This window comes from Ursus americanus, chromosome 1, assembly GCF_024610735.1.
Source record: "Ursus americanus isolate L20-20 chromosome 1, mUrsAme1.1.p, whole genome shotgun sequence".
NCBI lineage: Eukaryota > Metazoa > Chordata > Mammalia > Carnivora > Ursidae > Ursus > Ursus americanus.
The window spans coordinates 48,472,006-48,486,204 of record NC_142127.1 but is presented as its reverse complement, the minus strand read 5'-3'; the positions used below and the strand labels follow the sequence as shown (position 1 = coordinate 48,486,204).

Here is a 14,199-nt window from a genome sequence, read left to right as displayed (position 1 = left end):
AAGTTTCCTGATAAGACCTAAGTGTCTGGTGAGGAAGCCCTGCTCACATCTGGCCACTCTGAAACAAGCATTTATAATTTCCGCAAAAACAAAACAAATTATTTCTGTCTAATAAAATTCTCCCACCTTCAAAGGCTGTAATACATTAAAACCAAAAATAGATGTTTCAAAATTTAGAAGCTTGATTAATATTTTGACCTTCAACGTAGGATCCACAAGCTCTTTAGAACCAAGGCTTGAGGGTAAATATCTTCACAAGGAGATAATGAATCAAATCATGGCTGTGCCCAAGGGAGGGCTGGAAAGAAAGGTGGAGGCAGCTTTCTCATGGGCACCCTACTATTTTTCTTTAAAGAAGCAAGTTTGAAGAAAATTAAGAACTGGTTTCAACTTTCTTTCCAAGTTAAGATGAAGCAAAGGTTGAAGACTGTGGCTTTTTTCTTAGCCAAACTTTTCATTCCTCTGCATGTTGCTAAAAATCAGACCTGGCAGCCACTCCCTTTTAGCATACAAAGGCCCCAAACTAGACATGGGTGCCAATGATTTCAAGAGGGACATGGGAAGAAAGAAAAGGAAATCATGAACAATGATAAAGAGGCTTCTCCTCTCGCTTTCATAAAATAATACCCGCAGCTATTTCCAGACAGACCCTCAGCCAATAACACCCTCTAGAGGAAAGCTGTGAGAAGACCTAGTGGGCTGCCCAGCCTATGGCAGCAGATCCCAAAGGAACTAGACTGAATGGGAATCGATTTGGCAAAACAGCGAAGACAGGGAAGTTCTGTTCTTTGGCCCTAGTTTCTTGCTTCCTATCATAAGAACTGACTGAGCAGCTAAACAGAAGCCATTGAGCAGAATGTGGCTGTGAAAGGGCAAAGGCCGGGCACACAGGCCAGTGATGGATCTATTCTAAGTTGGTTAGGAGGGTGGGGAGGTCACTGACTGGGTAGTGAGTTGGACTAGGTGACCTCTGAGGACCCCATGACTGGATGACCTCTGGATTCCCCACATTCCCTTCACTTAGAATCATATGTAAACAGAAATAATCTTCCCCAAAAATCTGGGTAAACTGAGACCACCCTAGAGTGCTTAGCATGAATGAATGATAACATATGGTTTTGTAAATGGAAGAATGGAAAGGGGCAAGCAGAGAAAATGAGAAGTCTAAGAGTGAATGTTATAAAAAGTGTGTGTGTGTATGTGTCTGTGTGTGTACACAATACATATACACTAATGCTGTGCAATTAAATTGCAAAAGAAACAATCCCTTTCCTTTTCTTGAAGTTAGTTGGATAGACATTTACCCCTGCTTAAAATTCCAAATAGCAGTAGTGTAGCCCTGGCGGTATTCAGACACTAACAAGGAAACTCCAGCAGTGCTGTGGAAGCGTCAGGCCCCAGGAGGTCAGGGGGCTCCACATACCTGTTTTGGTCAAAGGAATGGAGAAGAGTTGCTGCAGAAGCTTGTTTTCTGACATTCTCAGGACCACAACCACATCAGCAGGAAGAGTGTCTCTGTTTTTCTCAAGAACCCCAGAAGCATCATATAATACCTGCAACATGAACAGCAAATAGCAAACTAGCCAATATCATCCATTGCTGGCAACACTGGCAAGCTGTCTGAGGTCAGTCATTCATCGACCAGTGTAGAGAATTCATTTTGACATAGCCATGCTTCTAAATCCAGACCATGAGATAAGGAGGAAAAAACTGTAATTTCTGACACGCCAATTTATCTTAACTTCTTGTTCAGGTGCTCTTTAAAGAGAAGAGGCACATCAAAGATATATCATGTGAAGATAACAATGAAAATAGATTGGGCAGTATATATTGGCCACTATGTGTAAAGTACCTGTCCTATAAGGTAAATGTTATTACTATCTCCATTTTACTGGTGGGCAAACAGAGACTTGGTGAGAAGCTGAATGATATGCTTATGGTCACACATCTCACAATTGGCAGGCAGGCCTTCCAAACCCAGGCAGTTTGGGCTCCCTACTCATAACCACCATACTGTCGTTGCTCCCCAAGGTACTCACAGCACTCAGGAATGCAGAGCCATTTTTAGTTCTCACAACAGAAGGGATCCAGGTCAGAAAATTTTTAAGGAACACTCCAGAGAAATAATGAATTCAGGAAAGGACAGTGAGCCCAGAAAGAAAACAATCCTCCCCCCCCCCCCTTTAAAATCAAGAAAGGAGAAGAGAGAGAAAGGGAAGATGGGTGAATAGGAAATCGGTGTAAAAGGACAGAGAGACAGAAAGGGAGGTGCAAGGACAGGAGGACAGGAATGGGGGGGCGGGGCTCAGGGTAGATGCGGGTATCCCAGACGTGAAGGACATTAATATATGGTCAGATATTAGTGCTAAGGTGAATGAAGTATTTAAGGGTAAAAATTGGGTTGCAATTTCTAACAAAGATCCAAAATAGATACTATACACTATGCAGAGAGAAAAACAATCCTCTTTACTTATATTAGAATTGCCTTTCAACCAATCTCCAGTCAGATAAAATTAATTTCAATACCATGATATGAATATAAAAAATAATTTCAATAAATCTTAAATCAACAAAAGAATCCAAAATGCCTTTTGTTGAACTCCTACCCCTTTTTGGACCCAGGTCCTCAGCAGACCCCACCAGAACCAATTAACCACAATTCCAATGACTTCTTTGAGAGTAACCTGAGCCATTAGTTGTTGGCTGCAGAACCAGAGAATTTCCTAAATTAGTCACTACTCTGCTTCAGGAGCTTGAAATGAGGCATAAGTTACGAAAGGTGGAAATTTCAGTTAGTGTTATAAAAGCTTAACATCTGGATGATGACGTGAATTTTTTCCCTTTTTATCTAGACATTTTTGGTGCCCTGCAGACACATATAGTTAAAGTGCTAAAAACCGAGCCCCACTGTGATATTAACCCTCCTCTGTTATCTACACATTTCCAAATGACTTCAGAATGTGCACATTCACGGCTAAACAGTGTGAATGCTATCCTACGTCTTCCCTCTGGAAAGCTGTCACTTCTAGGCCAAAGCTCAGGTGAGAAGCAGATGGCAGCGCCACAGCCACCCCAGCAAGAAATGGCTTTTTTGCTAGGGGCGACTTTTCTCTGAGCGGCACCACTGAGAAAGTTTGGGAATTATGATTAGGTGTTCACAAAGAATTAAAAGGAGAAGGAAATCTGCAATCAAGCTTGTGAGCAGCACAGACAGGGTAATATGGACACTTACCCCTCGTCAAATTCAGGTTTCCTGACATACACTTGCCTTACCTTCCCAGCATAGTGCAGAATGCCGAAGCACAGCTCCACTCCTTTAGGCCTCCAGAAGTACTTGCTTCGTAGATTATCTTCAAATTTATCTGTGTGGATTGTCATGTTTAAAAGTTACAATGAGAACTGTTGGCTCCATTAGCCAGGTGCTCCTTGAGCCAGGAGTGACCCAGAATAAGAGATATTCAGGGCAGCCTGATATTATCATTGTATGTACAACAGTGGAGAAAAATGCCCTGTTGACATGGGCTTATAATCAAGTCTTTATTTAGTTGTTTCATGTTGTCTTTAGTGTCAGGCTATGCCCTAAGATCTCTTGTTCTAAGAACTCCTAGCATAGACACTGATAACACCAAAACTCCGGCCAATTAGCTTTAGAACCACGAAGATATCCCATGGAAGGCAAACAACCCTGGTATAAACTTATTGTGGCAACTTCTGATAACTTTATAGGTAAAAGGAAACCACTAAGGGTGACAATTTCAACTCCTAGAAGGGAATCTCTCCTACCAATCAGTTTCCTATCTGGGGAAAAGGCTTGAAACTTTCTGTTCTTCCCTCAATAAACAATTTTTTCTATTGTAACTGATGGCCTACTCTGTGTGAGGGACTGTGCTAGTACTAAAGGGATGCAAAGACTGGGGCTTTGTTGCCCTAAATATCTCACAATCTAAGTGAGGGATGAGATCATGTGCAACACCAACGATTAGAGAAGAATGTCAAGAGGAACAGGAATAGAGTGTAGAGGGCCTTTAATGTCTTATTGGCATCCTATAGACAACAGTAACCAAATGAAAAGTTGGCTTTAGAAAGACTAAATTAGCTAGGATGTTTAGGGTAGAGGGGATAAGTATGAACCTAGAATCCAGAAGACCAGAAGGGTCTTCTATACAAAACTGGACTAGACATGGATGGGGTCCAAGTAAAGATATGAGAGAAGGGTATGAAAAGGAGGGGAAGCAAGTACTGGTTATAGGAAATAATGGAGATGAATGTATAAAAATGATACTGGCAGCAACAGGAAAGTGAGGAGGGCTTGGTGATGGGTTTGCTTTAAGACACAAATCTATCAGGGCATTTGGTAAAGATTTCAACTCACTAAAAACAGGGTCTGTACTTGCATAACCTACTAGGAGGGCAGAATAGCAAGTAAAAATAAATACCAATGAACTAAGTTCTCTCCTGAGTGTATTATGCCTTTTCCAAGAGACACTTACCAACCAGGGTCTGATCAGTTGCTTGGGGAAATCGACTTTCCTCATCCAAGAGCGCAAGCAGTCCCAGGGGTTTCTGGAGGAACATGTCCAGGAGTGGGCGATTGTCCTCATATACCACGGGTGTAGCATCAATGCCTTCATTCTGATATTCCATCTGGAGGGAAACAGATTGTGAGTCTCCCCAGCCTGAAACTGGCCTAGGTAGCAGCAGGCTGCTTCGGCATGCACTTTCTGTGTCTGGCAACACTGACGGTATGAGGAAAACAGGTAGTTTGATATGTGTAGTAAAAAACTCTTCTGCAGGGGTGCCTGGGTGGCTCAGTCATTAAGCGTCTGCCTTCGGCTCGGGTCATAATCCCAGGGTCCTGGGATCGAGCCCCGCATCAGGCTCTCTGCTCGGTGGGAAGCCTGCTTCTCCCTCTCACGCTCCCCTTGCCTGTGTTCCCTCTCTCGCTGTCTCTGTCAAATAAATAAATAAAATCTTAAAAAAAAAAACATTTCTGCATATCCCACTGTTGAAGCTTTGGGTGTAAGTCTGACCTACAGGCAGCCTGTGGCAGACAGCTGAAGCAGCAAAAGAAGGGACAGTGCTGTCTCCCAAACACCAACTCAGTAAGTCATAATTTAGAAACCGGCATGGAATTGAAGGGAAGCTGAAAAAAATTATTTTGGTGATAAATACAGCTTAAGCCAGGAAGCAAGCAGCCTTCTATCTTCTACAAAGGATTCTGCAAAGGGAATCATCTCAAACTGTAAAACTAGAAAACTCCAGATTTCCCAGGGAAATAAATGCAAGGACCCTTGAGTGAAAGGAGGTTGAGTTTTGTGCAGGGTAGGAGGGGAGAGGAGGGCAATATAGATTTATCCAGTGCTACTGATAAAACCAACACTGATATTTTTACTCCATGTCTGTGTTTATGTAATCACTGTACAGTGTGTGTGTCTTCCCTTCTAAAACAAAGGGCTCAGTCAGAATGTTTCATTGTTGCACTACTTCATATAGGATAGAGTCTTGGGGCTGCGGAAAGAATTGGGGTGGAGGGGAAGGTCTCCTAGCCTTTGGGCAATGAGCTCACACTCCGTTTTATTTACCATAAAAATCATAAGGGAAAGACTTCCATTTGGAGAAAACCAAGAACATCGCCTACTCCTCCCTGGAGATATCCCCCCTCCCAAGTTACTGTGGGATCTGGTGTGCAGGGGGCAGGGGTGGGCATGGCCTGTTTGGGAGTTAAGAACAAGAACCTGTGCCCTGAATTCAAGATCACCCTGTGTCATTTTGGATACAATCATAGATGCTTTTAGTCAAATAAAGTAGACGAGAACATAGTGTTTGGGACAGTGTGCATGAAATAGTTTGGAAGCAACATTTAAATAACTGGCCTGTCACCAGCTCCACTCAAGAAAGGAAATGTAACTTTCCACAGAAATCAAGACTTTTTCTCCAGCTAAATTTAGGCTTTTTGACAGGATTGTCTCACCACTGGTTTTTCCTTAGAATCTTTTACCTGTTAGCCTAACAGGGTTTCTGCTTCGAATTGTGGGCAGCTTGGAGACACCTTCCCCATCACGTTTAATTACTTCAGAGTTCACTATTACCTGCTCAAGAGCGAAAACGTGCTGGTTGAAATAGTACTGGATTTGCTCATTGGCAATGTTTATGCAGAGCTGTTCAAAAGAATTTCTTCGAAAGTTCTCAAATCCAAAAATATCCAAGATGCCCACGTTCATACCATCATCTGCACTACTGCATGAGAGAGAAGAAAAAAGCCTTTTAGGGGAGGAAATATTCATCTCAAGATGATGAAAATATATGTGCCCACGTGTTTACCAACATATGCACCCATTACCGAAAGCGGCCTTCAGCTGCCTCTAAGGGAAGAAACAGTTTGTGTCTTAACCCATTCATTCCTTCAGTCTTTCATCAGTATTTCCAACTTCTTTTCTTTTTTAAGCAGTAGAATCCTTTAAATTCTCACTCAGAATCTCCATATAAAGAGAGATTAGAGAGGAACCACTTTGTTTAGAAGAGGCTAGAACTGCTGCCCATTCATTCTTCCACCTTCCCAACCATTAGGCTTAATTGGAAGAATACTCTTTAGAATTTGATGCTGTCAATTCTTCCACAATATAGAAACCACTAATGCTTAGGAAAGAAAAGCTAGTAGTAGCAGCAGCACTAATATTGTAAGATACGGAGTTTTAAAACTTTTCATGAAATGTCTCATTCTAAAAACAACCCTATGAGGAAGATATTATTACCCTCATTTTACAGAGGAGAAAACTGTGACTTAAGACTATGGGGGCTGATCAAGCCGTAGAGCTGAAATGCAAACTGTGCCCAGCTCCCAGACAAGCCTGTTCTCTTAAACACTACACTATAATAGCTCTGTCAGTCATGTGCCTCTTCCATTCTCCTGGATCCCATTCTCCTTTTAAAGGAAAAGACCTGAGAGCTTCACTAAAGAAAACTCAGGAGAGGACCGAACACTTCCTCTTGCAAATTCTGAGAGACTACAGGGCCGCTCACAGCTCTCCCAAGGCCTCTGCTTCCCGAGGGAACTTGCCATATGTTTTTGTCTGGCTGCAGGAGTGTATTGATGCGATTGACAATCCAACTGAAGAGCCTCCCATACAGGGCTTTGGACATGGCATCTCGGACATCCGCAGCCCTGTCGACGGTATTGGCTCGGACGATGGTCTCACCACGGGTGACCACACAGCGTGAGATAAGGGCCTCTTGGAGTTCTTCGGGGCTGATGCAGAGAACGGAGGCAGCTGCAATAAAGGGTAAGGATGACACCAGAGAAGGTAGACATCTCTCCGTCTGTCCGTCCATCCGTCCAGCCAGCCAGCCAGCCAGCCAGCCAGCCAGCCAGCCAGCCAGCATTGACTCAACAACTACAATGTGCCAGGCTCTGCCTAGGCACTTCAGATGCAAAAGTAAATAAGCCAGGTTCCTAACCCCAAGAAGTATCCAGACAGACACAGTATCTCCCAAGCGGTTCTGAAAGCTCTTCACAGGTGTTTGATGAGAAAAAGTGGAGGAGATGGTCTTTGGTCAAATAGCTGGCAACTACATTCAAGAGTCATGAAGCACATTAGTTTATTAAAGGCAGTAAAAGATGCTGTAGTTTAACACAAAGGGTGTTTATCTAAATCACTTTTTTTTCTAACTCCAGATTCTCATTCCTTGGGTCACCATTATTACCTACAGAACTTTAAAAATAAATAAATGAAGATGCTGATTCAGTGGATTCAGACAGGGATCTACCTCTTGTATTTTTTTCAAAAAACTGTAGATGATTTCAAAAGCAGCCAGTGTTGACACCACTGCCAAAAGTTACCTGCTATGGAATTCTTTTCTGCACAGCACTTATTTGCAGCTTACGAAAAGAATACAGATATTCTCTAGAAGACATCCTTTGGGAAATCCTAGTTAGCGAAAACACCCAGAGCCAGAACAGGGACCAGTAAAAGCCACACTATATTTTACAGCATCTCGAGAAACTATCAAAGTGAAAGAAACATGCATTTTGGCCACACAGTGCACAGACATTAAACAATTACCATTTTCCAAAGCATCAGCATTGGGCACCTCACTTTTATCAGTTTGATGTTGAGAGGAAATAGCTGCAAATTCAATGTTTCCAATATTCAAAATCCCAGCCAAAATTCTGTACACTGAGTGCACCTCCTGAAAAGGACAGCAAGAACCATGTTTGGTCATGTCAATCAAACCAACAAACCACTAGCACTGCTAGCTGTCCACCAAAGTCCAATATCCCCCCTTTCCTGGGCACAAGAATAAATTTCCAAACCTCCCTTGCAGTTAAGCAGTGGAACTCAGTTCTCAACAAAGGAGCAAGTAGAATGATGTGCACGACTTCGGAGCCCAGCCCTACAGAAGCAAGCATGCCTGCTCCATGCTTTCTTTCCCATTATTGCTGGCTGGACCTCCCAACAATCCAGCGTTAACTATACAGTTGACTAGGATTCCTGAGACCAATGACTGCATGGAACAAAGTTGTTCTGCAACATGAACCTCTTCCTTTGAAATGCTTCCATAAGAGAGAACTGATCTTCTTTGTTCTTTAAGCCACTTTTAGCCATTTATCCTAATACCAGGTCCCAAATTCAGGTATGTTCTTTCTTCAAAATAAGAGCAATGTATCCTTAACCATTTTTGAATATAGCTTTTATGAAATAGTTATAGGGCATTCACTGATGGTTCACTGAATATTTTGAAGTTAAATAATGGAGTATATAATTATGAATGAGGTTAGGAAATATTCTGCCTCACTAGAAATTATCTGTGATATTGTGACATAATAAAAACATGTACTTGGTCTTCATAACAATTTCTGGCACAAGGGCTAAACAACCCATGGAATTATGAGTAACAGGTGTTAAAGGAGTATCCTCTGTTATTCATAATAAGCCCTGCAACCATAACTGAGTTTATGCCAATGAGGTAACTCATGGGTAATGGGGCCGGTTGCTACAAAGACCACACATGTGATTAAAGGGTTGGAACTTTTAGCTGAACCCTCGACTTCCAGGGAGGGGAGAAGGGCTAGAGATCGAGTTAATCACCAACTAACAATAATTTAATCATTTATGCCTATGTAATGGAGCCTCCATTAAAATCTCTAATTGATGAGGTTCAGAACACTTTCAGGCTGTGAGAAGTGGTGAGAGGAGGTGGTACCCCCTTTCCCATTACCTTGCCCTATGCATCTCTTCCATTTGGCTGTTCCTGAGTTGTATCCTTTATGATGAACCGGTATTGCTAAGTAAACTGTTTTCTCAAGTGTTTTGAGTCCTTCTATCCAATTATTAAACTCAAGTTTGGAGTCCTGGGACCCTAAACCTCCCATTTTATAGCCACTTGGTCAGTAGGTGAACCCTAGGACTTGCAATTAGTGTCTGAAGTGGGGCAATCTTGTGGAACTGAGCCCCTAACTTGTGTGATCTGATGTTAACTCCAGGTAGACAGTATTAGAAGTAAACCGAATTGTAGGAAAACTGGTTGGTGTGAGGGGAAAAAAACTCCATGCATTTGATGTCAGAAGTATTGTGAATAAATACAGATTATCTAAGTCCTGTTTTTATACTGAAAGTTAAATACATAAGTAGCATTAACGGTAAAAAAAATAAAGTGTATTTATTTATTTAAACATATGCATTTCCTGTAGGGGAGACAAACATACCCCCAGGAAATTTCTGCATTTTATGCTTATAGATAGAGAAAGGTACTTCCACAAAATATACTCAGGTGAGAAACTTGATTTAGTACTATACATAGCAGCAAACTAATAGGAACTGTCATTAGACCATTGATAAAGTATTGTTCCCAAAGTGAGCCTTCCTCTGAACATTATTCAGTAAGGCCAACAACTGAACACAGACTGTAATAGTGACATCTGCTGGACACCTGATAATGCTACAAAGACAAATGAGGATTTTAAATCAGGCTTCTACTATAGATAAATACTGTTCTTCAAACTTCTAAATCAAAGGCTAGATGTCATGTTTTTGATGTCAAAAATCACTGTTTTAATCACACAACTTAAGACTGGCTAAGAAGAACATCTACCAAATGGGTTTTCTGGGACTAGTCTGGATTTAACATGACAGACCTCATTACCTTGATCAATACAATGTGAGGCTTGGAAATGCAACAAGCAAGCAACTTCCCAGAGGGTAAACAGAGACTCTACAGCAGTGAGTTCTAGATCTGTTATTTCTATGTCCAGTTATTTCAAAAAGTTACCGAAACTCACAATACGCTTAGGAAAAAAAAATGTATTTCCTCTAATTAACACACACGCGCGCGCCTATGTGACAGTACAAGCCACGAAACCTCCCAAAATAGGGCTTCCAGGCATTTCACCACTAGGGGGATCATCCGCAAAGGAAATGGCAATTCTCCTCTGGTTGTTTCTCTGGCAATAATGCTCAGACATTTCCTCTTTTAAAAAAGGAAATTACCCATGACCTTCAGTGAAAACCTTGGGGTTCAAACACTGTGAATGACTGAAGCTAATGGTAGGCTGGGTCTCCTTCCTTGGGCTAGAAAGGGGAACTTGAGAAGGGTATCCAATACTGACCTCATTATGGAGGGATCAGATTTAGAGTGATTTTTATGCTATATTTCTAGGCTATTCCACTTGACTCCTTTAGTCCTACCCTTGCATTATTAATTAGCTCTTTCCTTTCTGGCCTAGGAACTGACATCCACCCTTACGTCCAAGTCAAAACATCACCCATATACAGTCATGGTAGAAGACAAACAGTAGCATGTTCATCTGTGGGATTACACCTCTCCGCCCCCGACCCCGAACTTCTAGAGCAAGTCTCTTCTTTTCTCCCTACAGCTAGCCAGAGGATTTTCACCTTCCTCACTTTGCTCATTTCCTCTTGCCTGATCTTATGAAGCCTTTCCTGGTATCCCTGCCTTTGCTACCAAATCTTGCTATGATGCTCTATCTTTTTATTTCTTATGTTTCCAACTTCCTATGTGATAAAACAAAATAACCTCATTCAGGACAGGAAATATTATCAAGAAGATTAACGACTCCTCCAGCTGGTTTCCCAATTCATTGTTGATGAGTATGAATTCGTTTTCACCACCTATCAGCATTGTGGGGAAGAAAGAGCCTTTCTCCATCAACATCCCAAGCGGGATGAATGGTCTTTGCTTCTTTCTTTTTCTCAGAAGACACCCCTTTCAATGATGTAGGTATTCTCTCAATAAAGTTGAGGCTAAGCAGAAAATTGAAAAGGACCTTGGTTCTCTGTTGGCTTGCAGCTGATTAAGGAAGTTGCTCCTAGCTTAGTTCACAGGCATCTTATGGTAGCTGTTTCCCTGGTACCTTCCTAGGAATTGACTTGCCCTCTCAGTATCTCTTTACCTTGTTTCCTTTTCCTAAGACTCTAATTTTTACCAGTTCTGCCCTAAGCACCACGTTAGACCCAATTAAAGGATCTTTTTTTTTTTTTAAGATTTTATTTATTTATTCGACAGAGATAGAGACAGCCAGCGAGAGAGGGAACACAAGCAGGGGGAGTGGGAGAGGAAGAAGCAGGCTCATAGCAGAAGAGCCTGATGTGGGGCTCGATCCCATAACGCCGGGATCACGCCCTGAGCCGAAGGCAGATGCTTAACCGCTGTGCCACCCAGGCGCCCCCCAATTAAAGGATCTTCTGCCTTATGGGCTCTATCCCAACACCTTTCTTCAGTTCCCTTTTCAGAGGCTCACAATATTTGTATCTTGAAATCCAATGATTGGTTTAAAAATATTTGGGGGGTATATCAATCATACATTAATAAAGTAGTATAAAAAAAAGTCAATGGTAAGTGCTATTGTCTGTCATTAAGACATTGGAAATCCCCAATTTACATTTTAACATATAATCCTTCAGTCTCTCTTCAGCAATACTCTCCAATAATTCATAATCTATCTTGAAGAAAGGGAAAAAATTTTGCCCTAATCTCATAGCCTTCTTCCTAACCTCTTTATCAAGGGATCTGCAGTAAATATCCAATGTTGACCATAATGCAGATAATCTGCCAAAAATGTTTTCATGTAGTATTAAATATAAATATGTTATGATAATTCATATACCAGTAAGACAAGCATAATATTAAACAAAAATAATATGGTTTGACTCAAAAAATAGGACTCCAAAAGCCTGGATCTTCATAATAGGGTTTTAGGTATATCCCACTCACGCCCCACCCCTGCCTAATCCCCTGCAAGGAACCATCATTGCTAGGGGAAGTCTCTTTCTACCAGGGAGGTTTCTTTACAATAAAGTCAGGGTCAAGTGTTCTTTCAGATACTTTTGGCTGGCATCCCAGAATTAAAATTCATGCTCCTTAGTCCACACTAAGATTTGCTGCTCATAAATTTTGTGATAGAAGTTTGGGAGAATCTGAAGAATACTATGAAGATTTCTGCAGGGAACTAATGACATTATAAGAAAGAAGGGTGACCATAATTTTGATTAAACTGACCAGTTCATTAAAGCTCTGTCTAGAAATGTCACTCAGATAAACTTAAGAAAAAGTTCTGATACATCAGCTGTTTGGCATCTGCTCCCTGACTACATTCAACTGAATCTTTCTGAATTTAGTCAAACTACTTTGAGTTTATCAAGTGAATTGAGTGAATTCAGCAAAAACAGGTTGTCTATAGAGACACAAAGATATAACCAAAAAATTTAGGGTCAGAGAGATACGAGCCAGCCTTTTCCTTCCATTTCCAAGGTTGCTGACATAAGCTGGTTTATTTCCAATATGAATTAATATGGAACATGGTGAACATAAATGCATATACATATACTTACATTCTGGTTATCCATTTTACAGGCAGGCAGAAATTAAGTATGTTTACCACTTTTTGCATTTCTTTCTTTTCATATTTCTTCATTTCTACTTTTTTTCCACAAGGGTTACAGATGGCTTACTTCAAGGACATATACTTAGCATATTTAATTTGTTTTGTTTTTAATTTTGTTATCTTAAAACAGCATCTGTTTGATTATTATTTGCAATACATTTCTACTATTAGAACAGAGCCACTATATACCTTCTTTTAGAGATAGGACCAATCTCTTCACAGTATTCTATAACTATCTTTACACTCATCAAGGCAAAATATTTTTTGTAAAGATTTTATTTATTTTAGAGAAAGAGAATGTGCACGTGCACAGGCAGGATGAGGGGAGAAGGGGAGGGAGAGAATCTCAAGCAGACTCCACTCTGAGCAGGGAGCCTGGCATGGGGCTGGATCTCATGACCCTGAGATCATGACCTGAGCCAAACAAAGAGTCAGACACTTAACCGACTGAGCCACCCAGGCACCCAGAAAGCAAAATATTATTAACCTTATGGCTAACTGCTCTATCTGTTCCTGTACCCTTTTAAGGTAGCATGCCCCTGAGCACTTTGGCATGACCCAGGTGACTTTAAATCGCTCTACTGCTATCTCCACCACGCTTGGACTCTTCTGGTGATGCATCTTGATAATAACCAGCTCCATAAATTAATAACTTATGGTCCTTTAATAAGGCTGGAACCTGTTTAATTGCTCTCCTCTAAGGAGCCAAGGGAAATATAGTTCTGTTTTTATCTGACCTTTGGGATTTTCCACTGTCTGTCAGTCTAAAGTCAGTGGGAGGCCAAAAGAGAAAATTAACAGCTGGTTAGAAAAAAGGAAGGTATTATTATGACTAAAATCAGCCATGCTGGGGAGGGAAGGGCTGGCCAAACTCATTAGATTACAGAAGCAATCCTTTACCCAGAGTGGCTGTCCCAGGGTAACTGCAGTGTCTTGTAATCTAATCCCTTAAGATTTAACACTCTCACCTACCTTCTAATCATTCACCACCTTTGTTGGAAAAGCAAAAGAATCTGTGTATTTTGCCAAATTGATGGCATGAAGCCCAGAAACTATGACATAAATGTATCACAGAATAATATTTGAACCTAGGGTTATAAATATCTTCTGTCACCCCTGGCATATATTTAATAGAGACAGCCTGTATCTGGTAAGATAAGAGTAGTATAGTACTTAGAGCTGGAGGTAATAATGTGCATCTGTGTACCACGGAGAAGGAAGTGACTGCAAGAAAGCTGAAAAGGTTTAAAGTAATTTGTTTTGGTGCACTAGGAGTTACTTGCATAAATATATTTCTGTGG

The 14,199-nt window shown here is 41.2% G+C and overlaps 1 protein-coding gene across 2 annotated transcripts in view; it reads right to left on the bottom strand.

The window, feature by feature from the left end:
• Positions 1 to 14,199, bottom strand: part of MYO3B (myosin IIIB) — a 428,494-nt gene that overhangs the window by 200,841 nt on the left and 213,454 nt on the right. For both annotated transcript variants that reach the window (XM_087861309.1, XM_087861314.1), the window contains 6 exons: positions 8,061 to 8,187; positions 7,058 to 7,268; positions 6,090 to 6,237; positions 4,491 to 4,644; positions 3,274 to 3,362; positions 1,424 to 1,553 (listed from right to left, as the gene is read on the bottom strand). In XM_087861309.1, the coding sequence (XP_087717435.1) occupies positions 1,424 to 1,553; positions 3,274 to 3,362; positions 4,491 to 4,644; positions 6,090 to 6,237; positions 7,058 to 7,268; positions 8,061 to 8,187 (859 nt within the window). The remainder of the gene's footprint in view (positions 1 to 1,423; positions 1,554 to 3,273; positions 3,363 to 4,490; positions 4,645 to 6,089; positions 6,238 to 7,057; positions 7,269 to 8,060; positions 8,188 to 14,199) is intronic.